General features: G+C 47.1%; 1 protein-coding gene across 2 annotated transcripts; it reads left to right on the forward strand.

Annotated features, from left to right (window-relative positions):
* Window positions 1-10,658: 10,658 nt before the first annotated feature.
* NAPG (NSF attachment protein gamma) lies at window positions 10,659-24,860 on the forward strand. 2 transcript variants are annotated; one of them, XM_082853235.1, is made up of 12 exons: window positions 10,659-10,734; window positions 12,282-12,349; window positions 14,445-14,529; window positions 15,233-15,250; window positions 15,922-15,952; window positions 16,914-17,023; window positions 17,135-17,201; window positions 17,772-17,842; window positions 18,937-19,015; window positions 20,647-20,726; window positions 21,213-21,342; window positions 22,291-24,860. In XM_082853235.1, exons 1-12 carry the CDS (start codon window positions 10,679-10,681, stop codon window positions 22,432-22,434), a joined length of 939 nt encoding a protein of 312 aa, XP_082709361.1. In that variant the 5' UTR covers window positions 10,659-10,678; the 3' UTR covers window positions 22,435-24,860. The 2 variants fall into 2 exon arrangements, with proteins under 2 accessions (XP_082709361.1, XP_082709362.1); XM_082853236.1 differs by lacking the exon at window positions 10,659-10,734 and adding an exon at window positions 11,007-11,042.
* Window positions 24,861-26,328: the final 1,468 nt, after the last annotated feature.

Here is a 26,328-nt window from a genome sequence, read left to right on the forward strand (position 1 = left end):
TACGCTCTGCTAAGCTTATCCAAGTTCAAATCCTTAGAGCAAAAACACTTATACAACCTCATTGGGAAAGGGTCCCTGCTTTTTTTCATATATCCAAAGATGTTCTTAGCTTAGAGCGCTGTGGAGGGGAGAGTGGAGTGGAGTGGCGATCAGGGAGTTAATCCCACTGTCCATACCACTGGAGGGTCTGATGTGGCCAGCCCCGAGGGTCTCCCCTCTCCACCCAAGTCAGTCTGCATCCTTCACCCCAGCTCTCTCATAAGATGGTTGGCAGTGGAGAATCTTCCCTTTTTCAGGATGCTATCCACCTGGACAGTCCACCCCTGATCAATTACATCAGCCCTGGGTGGTGTTTCTTTCGGAAGAGTCCGCTGGCTCTCAGAGCCATGGTATAAGATCAGAAACACCAAGGAGAGAATTTTTAGTTCACGTGGTCCCAAATCACTCCCTTGTACCACCCTGTCATTGACAGCCTCCTGGATCTGACCCCAGGAGGTACCCTGTCTCTCCCATCTTCTCCCTCTTTCTGCAATTCTTCCTTGTTTTCTTGCAGAGGGTTTTTTTAAGTCCTCCATGCAGGCCAATTTCTTCTCTGGGAAATCCCTGCTCTCCCTAAGAGACGTGTGTATGTGCGTGTGTGTGTGTGTGTGTGTGTGTGTGTGTGTGTGTGTGTTTTGCATCACAAAGCTTTTTCTTTGTCTTATAAAGAAAAAGCTGGGCTTTTTGGGAGATATGTCTTTCTCTGTCTGACTTACTTCACTTAGTATGATAATCTCTAGGTCCATCCATGTCCTGGGCTTTATTGGGAGATTCCTTCTTGGCTGGGTCCCAGCCGGTTCCCAGACAGGAGAAGGCAGTGGGCTCTAAATGAGTTCAAAGTGAATTTAAAAGAGCATCTACACGTCCTCCCCCCGTTCTGCGCCTGCCTGAGCTGGGGCGGAGTTCATCCCTAGCGGCAGGCATGGCACTGAAGGATGGGCCTGTGTTTTTTTTGCAGTATTAGGAAGCATTCGGTCTTCCCCGGAATTGCTAACAATCCGAGAGTTAACCCAGATTAGCCTCTTTCTCTATTTCCAGTCACCCCCCCCCTCCATTTCCTTCTCCCAATAAAAGTGTTTCCTCACTTCATCTTTGTACTTACAAGGGCCGATCACTCTGTACACACACAAATCAGCCAGCGTTCAAACACCAGACTGAAGAACAAACTTCAAATGGGAAAAATACCAGTTACCTGAATGTTTCTTTCCTCCTAATTATTATCATGTTGTTATTATTCCTCAACCTTTTCTGCTAACTTTTCGGGATTCAGATATAACCCGCACCATCCTGACGAAGAATCACCTGCTCAGTTGATGAACGTTGAGTGTCTGGTCCACACACACACCTGAAGCACAGGTGGCGCTCACGGCACCGGGGTCGCCGTCTCAGAAGCTCCCTTACCCATTGATGTATGCTAGTCCTGAGGACCTCGTCTCCCTAAAGCTTCCCCGAGCTATTTGAGATTACACCCACGCCCACAGCCCTGTAACTCACCCCCCACCCCAGCCCCGGCAGGTTCTATCTCCTTGGTAGCACTTCCCATATTTGTAATTTTTTAAAGCGTTGTGTGATAGCTGACACTTCTGCTCCCAAGTGCTCCCCTCGAGGGAAGGGTCCATGCCTTCCTTGCCCGTGCTGTGTCCACATCCGGGTTCCCAGTACTTTGCAAACACGTGATGGATGAAGAAGTAAACGTTGAATGTGCCATCTGGTTTCTCCCACCCACTGTAAAGCCTGGCTTTATTCAAAACTGCTCCAGACAGAATTCTAAGTTACAGAATATTACAAAGTTTGAACATTGAGTAAAGAGATTTCATCATAGCCCTGGCAATCAGCAGAACCCTGGCTTCAAAAATCTGTCTTTTGATTCAATTCAGAATGTTTGGTTCTGTATATAAAACATCCACACTTTTTTTTTCCCTAAGATGAATGTTACCCTCATTCTTGGTCTAAAACTGTTGCCAGGAGCAAAGTTAACTGTAAGGGCCCCGCTACACAGACATCCAGTGCTTGCCTGAGAAACAGAGAGGGAACCTTTCACACAGGAGGCAGAAAAGAGAATCTTGCCTGGGAAAAAAATTACACAGAGATAGTCCTAGCAACACGTGTGAAGATCTACGTCTTTTCTGGTGGGTGCCTGAAGAGCAGGGCGGCCACAGCTGGGCACTGGGAGCTGAGAGCACCCACTCTGCCAAACTTGACCGGAGGCTAGTCCTGGGGTCAGGCTGCGAAGGGGTGGAGCGGGGGGTGGGGGTGGGGGGAAGCCGGGGACAGGGCAGGAGGGACGGGACAGGGCAGGACAGTTTATCAGTTGATAAACTGATAAAGGCAAAGCTAAAGTTGCTATATTTTTAAATAAATAAGATACAGAAGATTATAAGTCAGTAAGAAGGTTGATTTGAGAGTCTATTTTGAATATCAAAGCTGTGCCCTGTAGTTTAAACTAGACGTTGCCTGCCGGTCGATGCTTAACTAAATTATAGGTCCCGTCTTGGACTTAAGAGTCAAAGCCACAAAATTAAAGTTCTACGACAGTACGTGCCGCAGCTTCTGAAGAGGGGCTCCGGGACCGAAGCGTCAGGGCTGCTCCAGGGGGTCTCTCTGTTCAGACGCATCCCGGTGGGCTCTTCACAGCACGCCTTGGGGGTGGGATCTTTCTGTGCTCACCTAGGATCAGCCCCGACCCCTGGAAATGGGGGCAGAGTAAATCATTGCCAATGTAGAGACTCTTCCTAGAACCGTCCACACACATGGTCCGTCCTCGCGATGGTCCCATCGGACCGTGTCGGCGCTCAGCACAGCCTGCTGGATGGAATGGCCAGCTCACTTGTCCTTCTGTCCCCAGGACAATCCTTGGTGCGTGGCAGAAAGCCAACCAAGGGCAAAAAGAGGCCACCCAGGGAGTGTCCTTGAAGAGGCAACGAGGCCAGCGGCGGGGTGGGGGTGGGGGTGTAGTGGACAGAGGGGAGCTGGGCCTGGAAGCAGGTCAACACCGAGGGCAGGGTTGGGCCTGTGGGGATGTCGGAGCTGTGGGCTGAGACCCTGAGGGAGGAGCTGGAAACAGGGGAAACCGGAAGCATGGAAAACCAGAAAAGGACATGGGCAGAGCAGGAGCTGGGAGCTTGGTGTCTGAGTGGGGATGCAGAGGCCCCGGGGCTCGTGGCAGCCCTGCCTGCACCCCTGGGGAGCAGAGGCGTTTGGAGGTGTCAGCACAAGAGCTAAAGGGCCAGGTCCCAGCTTGGCAGGGGATGGAGGGAGTCGTGGATGGAGTCCCTCTCCTCCCTCTTTTTGCTTTTTTACCTTTGCTTTTACCTATTCGTCCCTTTTCCAAGAAGTTCCAAAGAACCATGGGGAAAGCATGTCATCTACAGTTACGTGTCCCAGTCGTGATGACTTTAACTGCTCTGGAGGTTCCCAGGTCAGGACCCAGAGGTGGATTGTGAGAAATGTGAAGTCCTCAAGCAGAAGACCCACCCCTCCCCTCCCTTCCCCTCCAGGCCGGGTTCCTCTGCTTCGTCCTCTGTGAGCTGGGATGAAGGTACCATCATCGCCTTCATCCCCCTTCCTCCCGACGTCCCCTTCTCTCTGGGGTGGCAAGGCATCTGCCGAGCTATCAGCAGAGCAGGTGGGGGCAGACCCGGGACCTGGACCAGGCGGTGGGTTCCCAATCCCTGGAGTTGCTACGTTTTCTTCTGCCAGTGGGGACCTGCTGAAGCCGTGGTAACCTCAGCGTTTTCCGAGGATTTGCAGCCCCGAAGCCCGAGGCTGCCCCTGTGGTTCGGCTGCGAGGGACTTCCACGTCCTCTGTGAGCTGGGAGAGGATTCTCGGCCCACGTTTCTGAAAAGCTGTGCGTGGAAAGAACCTAGAAACGACAGGAATGATGACGGCTGCTGTGTGCTGAGCTCCGGGCCACGTGCTTTGGACAGTCACCTGTGAAATCGACAATGGCTCACAGGACAGGCACTCGGTGGGCTTATCTACCGCTGCTTAGCAAGCAGTCCCGAAGCTTGGGGCTGAAAACAAAATGTCATGAATGTATCCTGAGACTGTGTGGACTGGACTTTGGGTGGAGCACAGTCAGGGGCCCCGTGTCCGCTTCGTGATGGCTGGGACCTCCGATGCTGGAAGAGCTGGGCATCCTTCCCTCCACATACGCGGACCTCTCACCGTGAGCTTGGGCTTAGACTGGTCAGGGCGCCCAGAGCGCCGGGAAGTGGGAGTCGCCTTGCCCGAAGGCCTGGGCCCTGGAACATCGCCTCCTCCAAGTTCTATTGTTCAAACAGTCACAGACCCACCCGGGTGCAAGGCAGGGGACACAGACCCCACCTCTCAGTGGGACGGGCGTCTGAGATTTGACCACCACTTTCAATCCACCGCAGTATTATTATCCCCATTTTATAGGAAAGGAAACCGAGGCTCAAGAACCCCAATGATTTCTGTCTTATAAGAAACAGAGCTGAGGTCGGAAAGGATGATGAACCCTAAGCCTCTTCTTCCCAGGACACAGCCCTGCTCTCTCATCCTGTGAACGTTTGGCTCAAGGTGAGACTTGGTGAGGGGCAAACTAGCTTTGCACAGGATTTGGAATAAAGCATAGCGAGCACAGCAAATCATTTCGCCACCATCCTTTATACTGTGTATCCCTCGCCGAAGAGGCCCCTTCCGTCTGATATTCAGCCGTAGAATCTCGAATTTCTGTTCTGTTTGAGAGGTTGTTCAAGGTAAAAGAGGAGGAAAAAACCCAAATGAATAAAATCACCAATTTAGATGAGAGCTACCTGGCCTAGGGTAGGTTTCTTTCCCCAGAGAAGAGACGTGTATTTACATTATGAGACAAGCTGGGATCCAATGGGAACCCCTTGTTATTATTACATTTCCTCTTGAGAAGGATTTGTAAATGAAAACATAACTTGCTATTTTAGTATTTTGTTTTTCAGGGAAGAAAAACCCTTTGCAAAAACAAATTTAAAAGGAAAAACCTAGCCACTCAAGCACTTGTTTATTTTCTTATTTGCCAGGCTAAAACCATCTTCTTTCATCTCTGATTTCATTGGCGGTTGGGAAGGATGGGGGTTTTCTTCCTTTTTCCGAATCTGGGAGGACCCTTCACATTCTAGCAGTACTGAATCCTTGCTCATCCGTGGTCTTCCTGCTTCCTGGCCTCCCGGGAGGAGCTGCAGGCCAGGAGCGCCGCTCAGCGGACAGATGGGGAAAGGCAGGCCCGGGGAGCTGGCGGGGGAGCTTGGGGGATTGACACGGCCACGGTCCCTCTCTGGATCTTTTCTCTTTTTCTAGCATGTGCCTTACCATACTGCTGTTATTCTATCTCCTCAGCTACCGAGAATCTCGAGAAGAAGGGTCTTACAGCTGCTGTTGCAGTCCCAGTGCCATTGTGGGCTTGAAATTTTCACATTTGAGTAAACTTCCTATCATACATAGACTATGAGTACTTTCTAAGCTTCTCTATTAACATGTATTAATTTCTAATCACACAAGCAGAAGGAAGTTATATTTAAGTGAGAGATGTTTTCCTGAAGATTTTCAAGCATACTTCAAACTTTGCCTGATTCCAGACAGATCTTGACTCAGGAAGGTGTGTTGGTTCAGTGGTTCCTTGTGCTCCTGGAAGGGGCCAGGCACCCCGGCGTCACCAACATGCTGCCGCACTTTATCAGCAGCGCTCCTGGGCCAGACAGACCCTGGCTCAGGCCTTCATTCGGGCAGGTCTTTACTCAACAGTCACCTACGGTCACCTGCCCAGGGAGGTAACTGCGCCCACCCTCACCACCCACTGTCCCAGCCGCTCCTCTTATTTTCCCCGAAGCAGGGATCCATCTAGCATCCCGTCTACACTGGTTTATTTAGCGTGTTTCCTGCCTGCCTCCTACTCCCTCACCGTTCCCGTCCATCCCCGGGGGTGGGGTACAGCCTGGAGCAGTGCCTGGCATGGAGAACCCACTCCACAAAGATTTGCTGAGTAAATGCCTAAAGAGTGAACAAGATAAACCCAGGTCACACCTGCTTCTTCCCGATAGCTTCAAATTGTGCACTTCTGGAGGAATTTTTCGTTTGGAAGATGCATGTTATTTTTTAAAACTTCATAGAAAAGAGTCAAGCGTTCTTAATATTTTAAGTTGTATTATTTCAAGTTTCCTAATTGTCGTTTGCACAAAATATAACCACGTGAATATATTCTCCTTGCAAGAGAATTAAATTATTACAATGTGAGGCTAAAGCTCTCTTTACAAATACACCTATGGGATATGGTTTTAAAAAGAGACCATTTGCAGGGTGGAATAGGTCATCTCCGAGCAGTGCAACAAAATACAGAGTAGGACTCCTCCAAGCCAAGTCAGTAGGCTGGTTTTATCTTTCATTCAAAGAGAACGAGCAACGTTCTACATCTTTTTCTCTGTCTTTTTTTTTTAAACATCTTTATTGGAGTATAATTGCTTTACAGTGGTGTGTTAGTTTCTGCTTTATAACAAAGTGAATCAGCTATACATATATCTCTGTCCTCTTAAAAGTGATGCTCATCAAGACGATTGTGTTGGTTCAAGTTCATGTGAAACACACGTGCTGTTGAACATCAATGCTGCAGACCTTTCCAGCTCTACTGCACTCGGAGCCCTTGGGCGGCACTGTTTAACTTGCCAACACAATAGTGAAGGGCATCGCTCTCATGTGGAAAGTACAGTATGAAAGCAAAACCGAACCTGACTGTTATCCAAAGTCATCACCACTCTTGTTTGGATGCCTGGTGCCTATAAAAGTACATGCAGGTGGTGCCCCCTGGCGCTTTCAAGGGGAACTGCAGGACGCAGAGCCCACCGGCCCCGGGCTCCGGAGCCCCAGAGCCCCAGCGCCACACGTGGGAGGAACAGTCACCTGGCAGCTCACTTCGGTCACACCTAATAAACTCTCAACCCCAACTTTTAAATTATTAGTGAAATTTCAAATAAGTACCATACATAGTAAAGTGCACTGTGATGTTTTTCTTTAAAAATATTTGGAAATCTATAATTGGTCCATGCACCTTAGTGGGGGTAATGTGTGAGTTGTTTATTAAACTACAGTTGACCCCTTGAACAACACTGGTTTGAACTGTGTGGGTCCGCTTATATGCGGGTTTTTTAGTAAATATATTGGAAAATTTGGGGGGATTGTCAACAATTTGAAAAACACACAGATGAACCACAAAGCTGAGAAATATCGAAAAAAATTAAAAGGTATGTCATGAATGCATAAGATATATGTAGACACTGGTCTCTCCTTACATAAGCATAAGGTGACTGATATGTAATATAAAATTAATAACGTTCGTTTTCTAACTGCTTCATAACTTTACTTTCGAAGAATTACATTACTGTACGGTAGAACTCTCTCTCGTAATAGGAGGAACTGCCTATCAGCCTATCATCAACAGATAAGTGTTTTTTAAGAAGTGTAACAGTGTGTCCAATACTGTATTATGAATATGCCATAATACTGTGCGCCATAAAAGTTTTATATATTGATTCACTCATGAGTATATAGGCTGGGCTACCAAGAAGCAACCGTATGGATGACACTAGGTGACCATAAAGCAATCACATTGCTGCTTCTTTGTTATCAATGCCTGAATCATTACACCTGTAAATAAATATGAATTTACTTTTCACATTATCTTTTAATCTTTGACGTCTAGTGTTAGTAATACATATAACATCTACAGTGTTTTGTATCACGAGACAATTTTGATGTAGGTACTGATGATTCATCTTGTGAACAGACCATGTAAAGTTATGATGTCAATAAGTACAGCACAGTACTGTAAGAGTGTTTTCTCTTCCTTATGATTTTCTTAATAATATTTTCTTTTCTCTAGCTCATTTTATTGTAAGAATAGAATATATAGTACATACAACATACAAAATATGTGTTAATCAACAGTTTATGTTACTGGTAACGCCTCCAGTCAACAGTGAGTTATTAGTGGTTGAGTTCTGGGGGAGTCAAATGTTTCATGTGAATTTTTGACTGCCTGGCGGGGCTGGGACCCCTAACCACCATGTTGTTCAAGGGTCAACTTTACTACAAAACAGAGAAGATTTTTCAGTCCATTATAGTGGCTCAAGTATAGACTTTGGAGTCAAATGGCTCTGGGCTCCCACCGATTGGCTGTGAGGCATCAGGCACGTTTCTTAGCTTCTCTGAGCCTCCTCGGTGTCCTCACACGTGTTTGGGCAGCAAGCAGGCTAAGTCGCTATCAACCAGCGTGGGTGAGGAGAAGCAGGTCTGGGGAGCACGGGGAGCTCACATTCTGATAGGTTATGTGTGAGTCTTTAGACTTCTGAGCACACACTGCACCTGTCTGGAGAAGTCATTCTCTACATCAATCTCACAGAGACCTAGAGATGATTTTTTTATCACTAAGACTTTACCAAAAAAAAAAAAAAATAGAGAGATCATAATGGCATCTATCATCTTCTCCCCAAAAAAGCCAGGGATAATTTTCTAAAATCCTATTACAAGGAGACGGACCCATCAAATTATAATAGGATTTGTTCTAAACGTTTCGTTGCAAGGTTGGGTTTTTTTTTGTAGCTCAGAATATATTTTCCTAGAGAAATGATTTTATGACTCATGGTTATACTCTTGGGCCAATCTCAGAAGTGTATCTCATCTATAAAGTAGCAGTATACTTGGAAACAACAAAACAGTAAACGATAACACTGCAAAGGTACTAGGAATTAAACAAAACACACAACTTGATATAGGAGCTCCTGTGTTTCCCCAGTTATGATCTGTGGGCTGAAACAGCCAGAGTTCATCAACCAAACTCTTTCCCCAAGTGACGACAAAGACCCTTCATTTCATTGAACATCAGCAGAGGGAGGTGGGTCTAGGAATCTTGCTTCCAGGCATCAGACCAGACTGGGGTCGGGCAAGTTTGTGGTTGCAAGGAGTCTGGGGACCCTGAGAACTCTCCCAGATGGCAGCCCACCCCTGGAGAGCCATTTGGGGTAGCAAGCTCTATTTTAAGCCTCGACCCTCTTAGCATCCCTGGCTGGGTCTGAACATGAAACAGACAATGACAGATTAACAGGAGAAGCATACAGATTCATTGAATAGACGTTTCAGGTGACATGGGAGTCCCATAAGGAGATGGGCACCAGAAGGCACATCTGGTTCCACGCTCACCACTGTGTCCTGCGTGTGTAGGAACAGAGCCCATTCAGAGTAGTTACAGGAAATATTAATAAAGGAATGTGTGAACAAGGGCCAACGAGGAGGAGGCTACAGACTCTGAGTGTAAATCCTTTAGAAGAACTCTGCACCCTTTCACCCTTCGGTTTTACAGGTTGACCACACTGGGTGGTTAGTTAAGTGTGATTTCACTCAAAGACGTAAGGTTTTCTGTTTCTGGACGAAGACATCAGAGACGGTCCTCCTGTACTTCCCCAGTCACCCCAGAGCGGCGGTGGACAGGCAGTCACGGCCACCACATTTCACAGCTCCTGTGTCCCCACCTCTTGAATCTGGACTTGCCTTGCGACTTGCTTTGACCAATAAAATGGGCAGAAGTGGAGTGGACTTGGTCCCGGGAGCCGAGGCCCAGCTCCAACTGGCCCCTCTAGGATTGCTGTGGCCAGAGGACAGGACGATGGGAGGCTTCCTGCCAGAGTGTGACTCTACCCAAGAGCCTAAAGGACGTGAGGATGGACGGGGAAGGGCCGAGGCCACTTCACCCAGACACCAGAGGAAGCGCAGCACATCTGCAAAAGATGCAGGTAGATTGGGAGACAGGGTGGTGGGCCCGAAAGGAAGGTCTCTTTTAATTGCTATTTTCTATTAAACAGGAAGAGTCGGCAGTCAGGCGGGGAGGCAGGGAGATTGTGTTGGAGTTCTGAAGGGAAGTGGGTGTGGACAACCATCCCAGCGACTGGATGCGTTATCTGACCGGGAAAATGTACAGTCGTTCAGCAGCACAGAGGCCTCCTGGATGTTTGTGAGCATTAATTCGAGTAACGAGTCATGTCAGCAGCTGCTTTGTTTTCCTCCAGCCCCCTTCACCTGCTCTGAGCAGTTCCGGAGTCGGTGGAGAGCAGCGGTTTCCCCAAACAAGGAGAAAAGAGGCACAGAGAACCCGGGGTGTTTCGAGGACACGCAGATGAGAAGCTAAAGTGATGGAGCACGGAACCCACGCTGGGTAAAGAGGGACGGGTGAATAGGGGCAGAGGGACGGCAAAAGGCGGGATTTCTGTTGAAGGTGAACAGTTATCGAATTATCGGAGCTAGGGTTCGGTCTGTCGCACTCCCTGCCGACCTGCCAGTGGTTAGAACAGCGCCTGATACGTAAAACGTGCTCAACAAAACTGCGTTCCACTGGCGAATGGAATCGCGAACCCCCTTACTACCCACTGCGCCTGCGCACTGGGCCACGCGCGAGGCCAGCCCGGGCGCTCTGCGCCTGCGCAACATCTGTCTGTGCGGCGCCTGCGCGGCGCCTGCGCGGCTCCTGGGCCGCTTCGCTGCACTAGGTTTGAGCCCTACGGGCCCCGGTAGCGCGCTGCGGCACAGTACCGGCCTCCTCTTCGGCGTTCCCACGCCCATTCGGCGGGCTCTCGGCCTCCACGTCAGGGCCGCGCCGCGGAGATGGCGGCTCAGAAGATAAACGAGGGGCTGGAGCACCTGGCCAAAGCAGAGAAATGGTAAGTGAGAGGCCCAGCGCGGCCCTGGGTAGGCGCCTGGACCGGGCCCCTCCGAGGCCGGTCTGAGTCAGCACCGGGTGGGGGGTGCTGGGGCGGGGCGGGGCCGGGCCGGACGGGCGTGGGGGGGCCGCCGCGCCCCGGAAGCGCTGCCGTCGGACGTCAGAAGTCGTCTTGCCTGGGGCCGTGGGGGCGCCGCCGTTGTCGCGGGCACGGCTCTCCGCGTCGGCAGTTGGGATGCCGGTGCTTCCCGGCGCGTTGGGCGGCTTCCAGGCCCAACTGTATTTAAAAATCTTTAGCTTTTCCCATGTGTATGTAGCACATAAGACAATTGAGAGATTGTATCTTGTTTTTGGTGGGGTTTTTAAAAATTATGTTAAGATACAGAATATAATGAGGGCTTTGGGGTAGAGGTGGTGGATTAGAATTTTGCTCTATTGCAGTACTTCCTCAGTTGGTGGCTTAGAGTAGACAGGCTGCAATTTAAGGATTTTATTTTTCCGAACAATAATGTTTTTGGTAAGCTTGAGAATTGTTTACAAATTTGAATCTTGTAACAGTATTAGATAAACACAAATGTTAAATAAATTTAATTGGCAGAAAATTAAAAGGAACAAAATGAAGGGTGAACTTCTGCAGGCTCTGGGGTTTCCCTGATTCTTTGGAAGGTAACACTGTTACATGTAAGCAGGCTTTCACTAACTGAATTCAAATGTAGAATTTAAGATGGTGTTTATTTAGCGGTTCTTATGCACACCCAAGTTTGACAATGTGAAATTATCATAAAATTTGAAAAAGAGGAGTTTCAGAAAGGGCAAATTAGATAGGGACTCAACTGATCGTCCTTTGGTGCGGTATCTAAGATACCGTGTGATCCTGGGATCCTGGAAAGCAGTTTGTCGTGCTTTCCCGTCATCCTGTCTCTGGTTGTCCTTCCTGTTCACTGGTGGCTAACTGCAGTCTTTTTTGCTGATTCCCTGTGTCTCTCTGAGTGTTTGGTTCTGTGGTCTTTCTGGCCTCTCTCTCCAGTCTCCCTGCGGGTCTTCACGGGTGTGACAGGTGCTGATGACTCTGGTAATCTCCGGCCTCTCCTGAGCTGCAGTCTCACGAGTCCACTTGCTTATTGCTGTGCTTCAGCCTACCTCAAGCTTTAGTGCGTCTCAGGGCTTGTTACACCCTGGATTGCTGTTGCTGCCACTCCCGGGGTCCTGGTTCAGCAGGGCTGGGCTGGGGCTCAGCACTTCATACATTTCTAGCGCACTTCTGTGTGATGCTGCTCATCTGGGGATCAGGCCTTGAGAACCTCCACTCCCCTTGGATGCTATGCAGACATTTCAAAAGGGGGAAACCATGTCTATGACAGTGGGAGGGAAAGTGGTGAGGTTGTTTGTAATTGTCAGTAAGTTTGGATGGAGGTGGGCGAGATGGGGACTGTGTACCTGATGGTCCCCCGCTCCCTTTTTAATGATCTACAAGATCCTTATAAGCAGGGTTCTGACTTAGGAGTGTGGTTGGTAACTTCTGTTAAATGTGTCTCTCTTTCATTTTAGCCTGAAAACTGGTTTTTTAAAATGGAAGCCAGATTATGACAGTGCCGCTTCTGAGTATGGAAAAGCAGGTACGTGTGACTGTAGCCCTGTCCCTGCAGCGTGTAATCTTGAAGCAGGCTGGTAACTTCATCTCGGCGTAGTTCTCACTCTTAATGCTTCCTATATAGTATTTGCATTGTTAAACCCTGCGCTTTTCCACTTCCTGTTTTCAGATGTCTTGAGTTCTGAGCTGTAGACCCGGCCGCCTCTCCCTCTCCCACGAGTGCAGATGGCATGGCGGGTGCCCCTGCAGGCTTTTAACATCGTTTATATGTTCTTGAACTTCACTCAGTTGATACTACTTCTGGGAGTTTGGTCATATTTTTTACTACCTATTACTGAATAAAGATTTTTCTCGTTGGCTTTTTAAAACCTTAGGCTTATCTTCCGCATGCGCACCAAGCGTGTTTGGCTCGCTCTTGATGACCCTCCTGTGGAGATGCACTGATACGTGTTCATGAAGAGTTAAGCTCATATGCATGTTTTATTGCCTTTATCTGCATATGAGATAAAAACAACCTGAAATTTGCAACAGAAAGGGAATTTGTTAAAAATTTAGCATTTTAAGTTATGGAATGATAGTTTTCAGCATATCCGTGATTATTTTGGTTATAAAGCATAATACGATTTTGAAATACCCTGGACACATTTTACTGTGTGTTTCAGCAGTAGCCCTGATCACATTTGTTAGCCTTGCATAGAAATCACCTAGGAAATGTGCTTTTGGCAAACTTTAGTTTTAGTATGTCACCAAGAAGAAAGAAGTCAGTAAATTGAAACGAATAGAAAGAAGTCAGATAAATTGAAACTAATAAGCATAATGTAGGATGTATTTTCTAGATAATAAAAGAAATGACAACAAATTAATCTTTAGCGCTTTTATTTAAGTCCTGAGTAAATTCTCTGTTGCATTATGGAAATTACTGTACCTCACATTTAGAAGGAAAATTATTAGAAGTTCAAATTTTACATGGATTTTATGGACACCTTGTACAAGAACACCTTTGTAACTGGAGGGCACAACATTTTGCAAGTATCCTCCATGAGGGAAATTTAACACAGAGTTGTTATGTATGTATTTGTGACCATGAGCTGCTTTCAGAAATGAATATTTCAAGTCAGATTTTCCCATGAAAACATCTTTTGTTTATTTTCGTTAAGGGGTTATGCAAGATACATTTCATCAGTAAATTTTTCAAAGAGAAAAATGTAGAAATGCAGGGATGAAAATAGTTTGTCATTTGTTTATTTTCTACATTTTGTTAAATGTAATTTTAAGAGTGTGGGTGGTTTTTTTGTTTTGTTTTTTGTGGTACGCGGGCCTCTCACTGTTGTGGCCTCTCCCGATGCGGAGCACAGGCTCCGGACGCAGAGGCTCAGCGGCCACGGCTCATGGGCCTAGCCGCTCCGTGGCATGTGGGATCTTCCCGGACCGGGGCACGAACCTGTGTCCCCTGCATCGGCAGGCGGACTCTCAACCACTGTGCCACCAGGGAAGCCCTAAGAGTGTGTTTTTAACAAACAATGTTTTCTTAAAGCAGTATCCTTTTCATTTATTTGTAAGCAACACTTTATAAGTTTTCCAAAGTCTGTAAGATCATATTTAAAGATTGTGCCAAAAAGGAAGATTTATTATAAAAATATTGAGTGTGTTTATTGGACTTCAGTTTCAGAATAATTTAAAAGATAGAATAAGCCATAACTAAAGCACTGTTTCTATTATTAAATGTGAAACTGGTGAGGTAAGGTGCTGTTTTAGTGACAGTGCCTGTAGTTTGGGTGTGTTGGTTTGACTGATGCCGTCTTAGTTTCCCAAGCTTAGATGGTGGTGTTAGAAAGACTTGGGCTTGAGTGGAAGGAGCACTGATTTATTGCCAATAGTGTACAGTTATGAAAAAACTTTTGAAAATACTTGTAAGTTATTGATAATCAAAAAAGTTGTAAGAAATGGCTTAGAAAAAAGTAGTATTTATAGTTTTATGAAATTTCCTAAGTATTTGATTAAAATAAGTGTTAAGTTTATTTTCTGATACTTCACATGTCATGCACATTTTGGTAAGGATTTATTTGAGGTTTCTTTAAATGATGGAAATAGACAGTCTATATATTTTTTCTCTCTTTCAGCTGTTGCTTTTAAAAATGCCAAACAGTTTGAACAAGCAAAAGACGCCTGCCTGAGAGAAGCTGTCGCCCACGAGAACAACAGGGCGTATCTTTTCAGCCTTTAGAGATTGTTATAAATTTGCTGCATGTGGAGTACAGTGCTATTAAATTAGAAGCCACTTAGAAAAATACTGCGTGTCTAAACTCTGAAAGTGCATTTATAGAGACTTGATCATAAGGTCCACACTGCTTTGCAGAGCTGCGTTTGAGAGTTTATTTCTATTGTTTCTGGATTTGCTTCATGATGGTTTTACTTGGGATGAAGTGAGGGAGATATAGAGACAGGTGCTGAAAAATGAAAAAGTGGCACGGGTATTAGAGACATGTTAACTGCTCTATAAATATTTTAAAAATGTAGTTTTCCTCCGATATTTGAAATAAAATTTTTAAGTAGTTTAAAACAAATTTTCCTGAGGTATTTTATAATCTTATCAACTAAAAAATGTTTATTTTACCTCACTTGCAGATTATGGATATAATAACCTTGCATTTTAGTAAAACTTCAAGTTAATGCATCATGGAAGTAGCTTAAAAATCGATGTGTTTTGTCAGTGTTTTTGTGAATTACATAGTTTTTAGGAGACAGCTACAGGCGATAAATTTTTCTTCTTTTCCTGATTTGTAGGGTTCGTCTTTTCAAACAAACTGGGACAGTGATTTAGTTAACCTTGTTTTTTAAATAGTAGATCTTTAGAAACTATTGATTTGCTTTTTTTTTCCTTAATTTTGACTTTGTTACATCTGTTCAGTCTTTTTCATGCTGCCAAGTAAGTAAATATTCTCCGTGTGTTCATGTATTTGTAGATTATTATGTTTTAAATGTTGCTTTTTCTTAGGTCAGTAAATTTTTCCTAAGTTATAAATTCAGAAATAGTGAATTAATTTGTATTGATTTAAATAAAATAGTCATTTCCATTTGTTTCAGTCTTCACCTGAACCTTAAAAATGAAGTCACTCCTAAGATAATTCAGTGTTTAAGTTAAATCACCATCATATTTTTAGGACCGTTTTGTTCAATAACCTATGAAAAAACGAGTTAGAATCTCTTTTTTTCCCTCTTTTTTAATAGTTAATGGTGCCTGTGGAGAGAAGCAGGAAGCTTTCTTTTGCTTTTGTGGAGGAAAAAAACTTACTTGTTTCAAAACTTGGATTTAGGTTTGTCAAGTACAATAGAAAGTCATTTAACCTCTCTGACCTTTACTTAACTTTGCGTCTGCAAAGTGAAATCCCTTTACCTCAAATGTCTGTTGTTTCCAAGGCATTATTGCCCACGTAAATAAAAGGAAGAAAAATTATGTTGTGTTGTAATGAGAGCCTAAAGTAAGTATGTGTTGTCTGAGCCAATTTTAATTGATGAAGCTTCTCATGTCTGTGGTAGAAAGCTTCTCTTCCCCCATCTCATCAAGATCTCATCTGAGAACTTATATTCTCTCTGCAGAGCTTATGAACAAGCCGGCATGATGCTGAAGGTCAGTACCGTTGTGTCACAGCTGCTCTATAGGTAAAATGAGTTATAGTTTGAAGTTCCCATAAGAACAAGACCAGCAAGTTTTGTATCCTAAAGAATTTGTTAACTTAGTGAAGGACAGACTTGAAAATAACCTATGCAAGGTCAGCATGGTGATACAGTATGTCAACCCTAAATAGATAATACCTAAAATCTTTACATCTAGCTTTTACATGATTTTTCTTCAGTTTTTTAAAAAAGTTTTGAATTGGAGATATTAGACATAAGGAGCACATGATGCTGAGACTTGGAGTTTACTAATAAGATACGTAGGGTTACTCTGTTGATGGCGCTCAGAGTAAGAGGGCTGCAAGCGCAGGTGAACGCAGGGCTTGCTGAGATGGAGGAGGCCGGCCTGAGCGTGCAGGAAGTGGGGAGAAACACGCCCCAGGAGGAGGCCGGCTGCTGCACAGCCCCACTCGCCAGTGCCATGTGGGGCGCAAGCCTGCAGATGCCGTAGCCTATGACATGTTTAAAATACGAAGCCACAGAACAGACCTCCTGTGAAAGTATCTGATTTTAAGATATGGAGGGTTGAAGCAAGCCATCCTCGGAAATGACACACAGCCCTTGGGCTGCCACTTTGCAGCCTTTGGCACAGGCCTTGTATGTAGTAGGAGCTCCTAAGTATTCCAGGAATGGTAAATGCTTAGAAAACTGAAGAGCAAGTGTTTTGGTTTCTACTATGTGTGTAGTTTCCCTGAAACTCTGTGAAGGGATGAACTCTGCAGAAATCAGCTGATGCGTTTTTGGTTTAGCGAAATGAAGCTTGATGGAGAGAGTGACCATGTGAACGCATTTCATTTTCAATATGTTTATTATTGTATTATGTTTTGGGTCCTTTGCTTTCTTGAATTTCAGATTGTTAATTCTGTATTTAAGTTGTTGCACTTACTGGTCCATGCCGTATCATTTGCCTAAAGGAGATGCAAAAACTCCCGGAGGCTGTTCAGCTGATTGAGAAAGCTAGCATGATGTACCTGGAGAACGGCACCCCGGACACAGCAGCCATGGCCTTGGAGCGGGCTGGAAAGTGAGTGTGTGGACACAGGTCTCTGCGTGGAAGTCTTTTTGTTTTAATAAAGTCCTTTGTAAAACAAGTTTTCTATTTCTCATGTAAGTCAGATTTTCTTGTCTAATTTAGGCTTATAGAAAACGTGGATCCAGAAAAGGCTGTGCAGTTATATCAGCAGACAGCTAATGTGTTTGAAGTAAGTTTGAATTTTTTTTTCTTTGAGTATATAGAATTTTATGTTCATGATATATAGGAAAACAGAGAAATGCAGTGGCTGCTTTGAAAACTTTTCTGTGCTCACAGCTGAACTCTTGTTTTCTTCTGTTAGTAGTGAGATGGCTTAGCAGCTTTGGAGGAATTCCCACCCCCACCCCACCCCCCGATCCAGTGCTATTACCTTTTTTTTTTAAGATTTATTTATTATTTATTTTATTTATTTTTGGCTGCATCAGGTCTTAGTTGTGGTGTGCGGGATCTTTCGTGGCGGCATGGGCTCTTCGTTGTGGCACATGGGCTTTCTCTCTCTCGTTGTGGTGTGTGGGCTCTGTAGTTGTGGCGTGTGGGCTTAGTTGCTCCACGGCTTGTGGGATCTTAGTTCCCTGACCAGGATTTGAACCCACATCCCCTGCATTGTAAGGCGGATTCTTTACCACTGGACCACCAGGGAAGTCCCCAGTGCCATTACTTTTTTATCAGAAATTGTTAGGGGAAGAAAAAGATTCCTACATTGAAGCAGCCAACACTCCCTTCTCTTGGATTCCTGCAGAATGAAGAGCGCTTACGACAGGCAGTTGAATTACTAGGAAAGGCCTCCAGGCTGCTGGTGCGAGGGCGCAGGTACGTGTCATAGAGCTGTGCTCCTGTGTCCCTGTGACCTTCTGGCCATAGGGACAGGCTTGTTAATCTTTTGGTGTAACCATGGGCACACCAGGCTACAAGACAGCAGCACGTTGGATTAAATATTGAAAGATCTGCCGCTTCTCTAAAGTGTCATCCCAAAATGTGTCGTGCGTTGTGCTCTTGTTGGCTAAGCCCTGACTCAGCAACTTGGGAGGGGGCAGTTGTCTTGTTCTGTTGTCTGGGTGGGTGGTGATGCCTCTCAAGGACAAGTATCCGTATGAGCTGAGTGACAAGATGCCCTAAGTGCTCACCCAGGAAAATTGACAGGTTATGACAGCCAAATAGCGTCGTTCGACAGGGTACTGATTTTTTCTCCTTCACACTTAGGACCTATGGCACAAATAGCCGGACCCCAGAAACCTAGAATCCTATGGATTTTCCTTTTGTGTTTTACTTCAACTTAAGCTTAGTAAACAATCTCCGTTATTAATAAAATTCTGCAAAGGAAAATATGTGAGGGTAGATGGAAGAAGACTGTTGAGGGTCAAAGTGGCGAGAAGGACCTTGTTTCGCCTCTCCCTGTCTACTCTCCCCTGCTGCGCGTCTGGCCCCAGGAGCTGTCGGGGTCATGAAGGCCGCGGTGGGCGTGTGAGGGCCCGGTGGGGGTCCTGGTTCCTGGGAGCCAGTGCTCTTGGGGCGTCTGCACGGCCTTTCAGTGAGGGAAAGGGATCCGCGGTGACTGAGTCAGGGCTGGGCTCCGGCACGTCTCACAGATGCTCACAGAGCGGTTTGTTGGACTTGATGGGTGCTCATTAATGGATGGTCCTTACCAGATCTAAAACTCCACATGTGAAGCGGCCTGTCCTTGAGTTCTTCCGCTCTGTCTGCTTGGTGTCTTAGAAGGGCGAGTCTGACATTTAGAAGGCAAGCCGAGTGAGCAGAGCTTACGGAAACACGGGTTATGGAGCAGTCGTTACAGTGCCTGATGTGGTCTTTACTTCTCTAAAACCTGTAACATCAAGTACATTATAGGACCTCTGCTGTGGATCACTTAGACCCGCCTTGTTCTGCATTTCTTATTTTGTCTTTAGGTTTGATGAGGCGGCACTCTCTATTCAGAAAGAAAAAAATATTTATAAGGAAATTGAGAATTATCCAACTTGTTATAAGGTATGCTTTGAAAGTGCTTATATTTGGCTTTTCCTTAGATCATTTTTCATATTGGTGTAACTGTGTACCTAAGACCGGGTTCCCTGAATGTTTATTTTTAAAATAACACCTTATGGGCCTCTATTTTTGGCCAAGATGGAGTAAGCCCACTATCACCTCTCTCCTGATCACAGCTAACACTGCTGGGCAAAACAGAAGGCTGTGCCCCTCGGACCCTGAAAAGTGAGCAGCCAAGAGGGCTGGAGGGCAGGGAGCACAGGGCGGCTTTCCTCCCCGAGGGCCCCCCGCCCCATCTTTCTAACCAGAGGGGCTCAGAGGAGAGGCCCCACGTCTCCTGCTCCTTCTCCCTCAGCTCCTCTGCAGCTGAGCCCTGGTCGTGGAGTTGCAGCTGGGACGGTGGTGCAGGCGGATGAAACACTGTCTGCCCCAGCCGGAGGAGCTGGGAAGATGAGCTCAGAGAGGCAGGAGAAGAGCCCAGAGAGGAGGGCTGGAAGTGGGCCCTCCCCGCCCCCCCGCAGTACGTGTGCGTGTGCGTGTGTGTGTGGCTGTGAGTGGGGGGGTGGCGCTCCAGCTGCGTGTGCAGGGCACACCCAGAGCAGCGGAGCAGGTGGCTGAACTAAGACTAGAGCCACTGCCCAGAAAGCAGACAGAACGTGCAGCCTGAGCCCGAGATCGTGGGAGGGCCCTGCAGTGTCCAGGGTGCAGTCCCAGGTGACTCAACATAGAACGGGTCAGGAAAGTGTGACCGTTGTCAGGAGGAAGGACCACAGAGGGGACCCGGATGTTGGAGTCACCAGGTCAGGACCAGGAAGCAGCTGTCACAGCTGCTCCATGTGGCAGAGGTGAACATGGGCGAAATAATGGACAAAAGGACTGATTTTTATTTTTTTAATAGAAACTATAAATGAACTAAATGAGAATTTTAGAACTGAAAAAGCAGTGTCTGAAATAAAATACCGGATGGGCTTTTATATAAATAAAATAAGCAGATGGGCTTAATCTGAAAACGGAGATGACAAAAGATCAATAAAAGTCGTCTGAAAAAATAGATATAAAAAAGATTGAAAAATGCTTCGTGGAGAGCTCTTTTGCTGATAAGATCTTATCAGTTGTGTCTGTGGTCTCAGTCCTTTTGTTGGCTTATAAATAGTGTCTATTTCTGTTACATGAAGTTTCCATTCATTTATCTTTTCCTCGTATCTCTTGAAGAATTCCAAAGTAGAATTGCAGAGTTATGCCCCCCGCTTCTTGTTCCCTTTTCAAAATGAAACCTATATAAGCATTTAGAGGAAATTTTCTGTAAATTGTGCAGTGGCTGTGTTCTGGGGCTTTGTTTCTCCAAGTGTGGCCCTCAGACTGGCGGGACCACGACCACCTGGGAGCTGGTGAGGAGCAGTGGACTCTCAGGCTTCCCCGCCACCAGCTCCACCGTCTCCAGCAAGACCCCCGGGTGGGGTGTGCGCATTGGAGTTTGAGGTGCGGTGTTCTGGGGTGTTCTCCCCCCAGTGTCCTGTGGAGGTGGCTGCAGAATTCACGAGTCTCTCCAGGTGCAAACCGAGTCAAATTCCAGGTGTCAGGAAATTGACTTCTGCAGGGATATGATCTTGGCCTAATCACCTCTTTTGTTTTAGAAAACAATTGCCCAAGTCTTAGTGCATCTGCACAGAAATGACTATGTGGCGGCAGAGCGCTGCGTCCGGGAGAGCTACAGGTAAGACCTGCCAGTGCACGGCTGCTTCTCCGCCCCAGCTCACTGCCTAGATAGGCAGTCCTGGCTGTGGAACGGGGTTTTTGTTTTCTGTTTTTTTGTTTTTAATATGGTTCAGAGCAATATGAGTGCGTGGCTAGCATTTCAGCTTTTGCAGCAGGATTTTTTTTTTTTTTTTTTTTTTTTTTTGCAGCAGGATTTTTATGAGTTGTGTTCTTTCCTGTGTTTTTCTCCTGGGGGCTTCCGTGGAATTGAGTGATTTTGTGATATTTGCCATCTAAGAAAAAAATAACAAGAGAAAGAAAAGTCTTCAGGTTGTATGTTACAGGAAGGTCAGGCTATAAGGGGTTTTCTCCTTGGTGATGTTTAAACCGAGCAGCCTGAGGCCAGGCACCCTGGCTCCGGGGCCCCGAGTTCTCCGCTGTCAGCCGTCCGGTGCGGGTGGGTGCGCCGAGGGCCGGACGCAGACGTGCCGTGTGCTCCCCGCAGCATCCCTGGCTTCAACGGCAGTGAGGACTGCACCGCCCTGGAGCAGCTGCTCGAGGGCTACGACCAGCAGGACCAGGACCAGGTGGCCGAGGTCTGCAACTCGCCCCTGTTCAAGTACATGGACAATGACGTGAGTGCCTCCTCTCGGCCCTCCCTCCCTCTCCCGTGCGCTCGTAAGGTTTCTCCCTCTGCTGTTTGCCTAGAGCTGCTGCTCAGAGAGGAGGCTCACGACGGGTGTGCGTTGCCTGGCTGGCCGGCTGCTGGGGGGTTTGCCGTGGGCGACGCCTGCTCGTCCTCCATCTGCTGGCCTCCCTCCAGGGTGCTGGGTTAGTGAGTTTCTCTCAGGCTCATGGTCTCAGGGCCCATGGTGCGTGGCCTTTGTGGGTCGGCAGGCCTGTTGGAATCCCACTTCTGAGAGCACCCGCTGTGGGGTGCAGGGTGGTGGCTGACGGTCTGAAGCTCAGTTTACTCATCTGTAAACGTGGGGCAGCTGGTCCCCGTCTTGCTGCCTGTGGTGACAAGTGGATGAGTCCGGAGGGGCCCATCCCCCCACAGTGGGACGCCAGCTGTGATCAGGCTTCTCTTCTTCCCAGTTTCCCTGTTCAGTAGATTCATGAGCGCCTGCTCATTGCATTTGGGCTGGTGGGTTTAGTCTTGTGATGGTATCAGATCAGTGTAAGACCTTGGTAGTTTGTTTTTTTTTAATAAAATGATGTACTTAGAGGAACCAGTGCTTTTCTAGGTAAATTCTGGCATCAGCTTTTGTAAGTTTGTGTTTTCAACACTGACTCAGCAGATGGCTATTTCGTAAGGACCAGAAGCGTCCCTCAGCTCGTGTGTCCGGTTATCTGATTCCTCAGTGTGCCGTAGAATTGAGGTTTTCCTCGTCGTGCCCCTGCCCCACCCTGGTCACAAGCCCCGATGGCTGAGCAGCGCTGGGTTTTATGGTGGTCTTTCCGTCTGAGTGGTATCCGGGGTTTTTGGGGACGGAGAGCAGGCTCGTCTCACAGGTGACTCTGGGGAGGCGTCGCGGGTCAGGCCTGAGCGTCCAGTCTGAGCAGTGCTTTGTCGTTGACAGTACGCGAAGCTGGGCCTGAGCCTGCTGGTCCCAGGAGGGGGAGTCAAGAAGAAGGCCGCGGCCCCCCCGCAGGCCACGCCCAAAGGCCACGCCGCCCCCGCCGCTGAGGACGAGGAGGACGAGTATGCAGGGGGGCTGTGCTAGGCGCTTGTCCCCTCACAGACCCCGCATGGCCCGGATGTCGCCGCACGGCCCGGGGCACGGCCAGACCTCACGCCATCCTGACTCTGATGCTGGTAAAGACAAAGTCTTAGCTCCCATTTCCTGGACCACCCGTCCTGCCCACTGCCTGTGAAGCATTTTTTTCTTTCCATGATAAGAGCTCTTCTCAGACACCAGCAGGCATTAACAGAGAAATGTACTGTCGCATTTTAGGACAGTTGACTTTAAAATTGGCAAACCAAATTCTAGACAGATCTATTGTAAACAAAGGTAATAGGCATAGATAGTCTTAGATAGCCTTTTCTCTTGGGCTCTTGTAATTTATTGTTAGAGAAGTGTTTTTTTGCATTTTATTTAATAATTGCTGTTAAAAGTGACGTTTACTGGTTAAACAAAATAGTATTTTAAACATTTGTTATGCCTTCAGAAGGAAATTTATCCCCCATGATAATCAGAGACATTTAAATTGTTCAATCTTCAGAGGCGAGATTGGGACAGGAAGCTGTTTTGAGCCTTACAATGTTACTTATCTCAATACAAGATGCATCTAAAGTCTCATGTGTAAGTTTGAACATTTTGAAGGGTGGCACATTACAGTGATTCTGTAAATGTCTTCAGTTTTCTCTGGAATATGGGTATTTTTCCACCTGAAACACATAGTGATGGTCTCTGAACCCACCAGGTTGTTGACCGACTGGGACTAATGAGGACCTTTGTCCTGAGTTTGCACAGTGTGGTGGTTTCCATCAGGCTGGGGTGCATACGTGGCTTCCCTCTGCGTCGTCCAGGGCTGTGACAGGACAGCAGCTTGACTCAGGAGGTGCTGTCTGTAAACCTCCTGCATGTGGCTGAAAGGCGGGGGCTGAGTTTCAAGGGCTGGGCTGCCGCTGTCTAGTGCTTTCTGGGTCTTTCCTGACGGGTCATTTTCGAGGCGTTCCTCTCCCTGTGCACAGAGCCATCTCCTTGTCCCCTGATTGGAAAGAGGCCCAGACACCACAGTGCGCTCTGCAGGAGACGCTGCCCGCCTGGCTTCCCGGGCTCGGATCTGCTGGCCTCCCTGGGATCCTGGGGCGGGTCATCATGAGTGGTCGCAGCCACGCTGGGCTCTGTGGCGGGTTCGAGGAATGTCCTCGCGGGGCCCGTGTGCCGGAGTGGTTGGGCAGTGGGATGGACTCTATCGGAAGTCTGGTGCAGAACACTAATCCACGCAATCTCTCCAGTCCCCCTGTTGCCTGCGTGGCTCTGCGGGCTGCAGCGCACTTCCAGTCACTGTTTGGAGACACTGAGTGGTGGTCTCAGTAAAGCCATGTTTAGGCGTTTGTGGTTAATGACGTGTTAAGAGTTCTGAGGCCCCGTCCTCCTGCTGTGCCCTCCAGATCCAGTCACACTTCAAGAGTCTTATGCTGATGTGCATTTGAGCTACTTAACAATCCCTATCAGCAGATTTGGCAACACTTAAAAGGTATTTTAGACCATTTCCTGTAGACCATATTATCCATTACAGCTTTGGAAAAAAGCTTTTATTTCTCTTTTCTTACATATTAAACAAAAATGAGGGCTGAGTCGAAGGGTCCTGTAGCAGCCGTGGGACTGGGCCTCACAGCACAGGAGGTTTGAGCTGGGGCGTCCTCCACACCAGCCCCTTCCCGGCCTTCACGTCAGAACTCGTGTGCGGGGCGTGTGGGTGTTCTCTGACGTCACGGCTGTTCTGCGTGGTGTCTAGTGAGGAGCATCTCATTTTCCCCTCACAGAAGCCTTTATCCTGAGGGGACACTCAGAAGTGGGGAACTGGTGTTCACAGCAGGAAGAGGTGTCTCCAGAGCTCTCATGTCATCACTTTACCAAAGTGGGCGTCTGTCCGCATGAGTGTGCTCAGGATCCAGCCATCAGCGTTGTGTTGTGTTGTAAGCGAAGCAGGCTACAGAGTCTAGTTCATAGATCGAATTTATTTGTACATATGCAGAGTCTGGTATTTGTGTATGGAAACTGCTTTATTCCTCTTATTTCCAGCTCTGATGAATAATATCAAATGTGATATGGAAATGCAGGTTATTGCTTCTATAGGAATATAATTATGAAAATAAAATCTGAAACTCTATAAGTATGATCATTCTTTTTATTATTATTCATTTTGCTTGGTTTATTTCCCTTTTTTTCCAAAGATACATCCTCAGCTATTTACATGATCCCAGCCGTGCTGGACAAGAACAATATTTCGTCTGTTCTTGTAAGTTGTGCCTTATGCTGGGAGTCAGTTAAGTCCCTCTGGGGGTTACTTCAAATGCGTGGAGCTTTTTAAGGTGCCAGTCATCCTGCTACTGTCACACTGTGCTCTCTGGCCTTGGTGAGGTGGGAGGCTTCAGCACACCTTCCAAGAGAGTAATTCCTTTATCGAGTTAAGTGAGAGAAAAATACCCAGGAGGTGAGAAAACTGAAATGGCATTGTTTGCATTTATACATAGTTGACACCTTAGTTACCAGCGGATTTACTAAAATTAATCACACGTTGATTGAGTGAGTGCTGTGTAATGCTGGCCTGTCCTCTGGGGAATGGGGATCGGTAGTAGGATTTGACACCAGGATTTGGTGGAAGTTGGAGTAAGAGGTGGAGAGAATGCAGGGGACGGAGGGGCTTGGGTGCAACGCGATTTTGGTTTCCCTCAGGATACCTTGGCGTGTTCTGAGTGGCCTTGTGGTCCCCCTGGCGTTTGTGAAGACGGGTCAGCTGGGAAAGACAACAGAAGCCGTCTCCCTCTGTCTCCCTCTGTCCCCGCCCCCATGTTTTCATTAGGTTGGTATCAAGAAAAGGCTCGTCACCGACTTTAAGTTGATACTAAATTTAAGGACATAAAAAATGTCTTGAAGGAAAAAAGGACTGAGGCAAACATTCCTTTTGAAAAAGGAGAGCAACCCTTTTCCATTTGAGTGTTTTTTTTAAATGGTCAAGGGGCCTTTGCCCATGGAAAGAACTTACATGGCTTTTAATAACAGTCAGTGGTACTGATTAAAATTCCCCTAAATAATTAGCCCCACTTACAAACTAGGTGAACTAAATCCCCTTCGAATTTAAGGTAGAACATTTTAAATTATATTTATAAATCTTTTATTTCTGATTCTCCCAAAGCTTTCAAGAGGCCTAAATAGGGCCGTTTTAAAACTTAGCTTTCAAAATCTCAGTAAGCACTTAGCTAACTTGTATACGTACAGTAAATCTTGTGTGTATTGTTTGTAAATGTGAATGAATGTGACCTCCGCCAGGGGGCGCCTTGATTCTCTCCCGGGCAGCAAGTCTCCGGACGTTGAGCCAGTATTAACAAATACAGAAGCGCTCAACGGAGGTGGCTCTGTTCATTGAAGTTGGCCGGCCCCTCGTCAGGCTCTGTCACTCTGTGTTACCACCGTTATCTAGCACCTTTCAAACCAAATGGATGTAACATTGCTAAGTCCACGGAAATGTACTGTACCTTACGGAGTGGTTTCGCCCACCCTCCACACCTCACTTAGAGGGGCTGAGTGCACCCCACACCTCAGGTTTCAAGAAGCATATGAGTCCCTGCCCCCCAGGATCCAGCCACGCTGTCTCGGGTGATTGTTGGCCTCCAGGTTTCCAGGTGTCGGAATGTTGGAGCCAAACCATAAAGTTGCTTGAAGCTAAGCTGGGCTCGGGCTGTGATTTCCCAGAGGTGATACACGGGCAGCGTGGTGGTCGGGAGAGAAGGAGAAATCAGAAACAGAGTTTGTTCGACCTGCCCTGTTGGCACTTGGAGCTTGTCCATGACTCCTCCCTAGAGCCCGTCGCCAGCCCCTCTTGGGTAGGCTTCCCGCGTGGAGCAGGGCAGCGGTCTGCCCTGAAGACCTCGGCAGTGAGCACTGTCG

The sequence above is a fragment of the Leucopleurus acutus genome, assembly GCF_964270905.1.
Source record: "Leucopleurus acutus genome assembly, chromosome: 13".
NCBI lineage: Eukaryota > Metazoa > Chordata > Mammalia > Artiodactyla > Delphinidae > Leucopleurus > Leucopleurus acutus.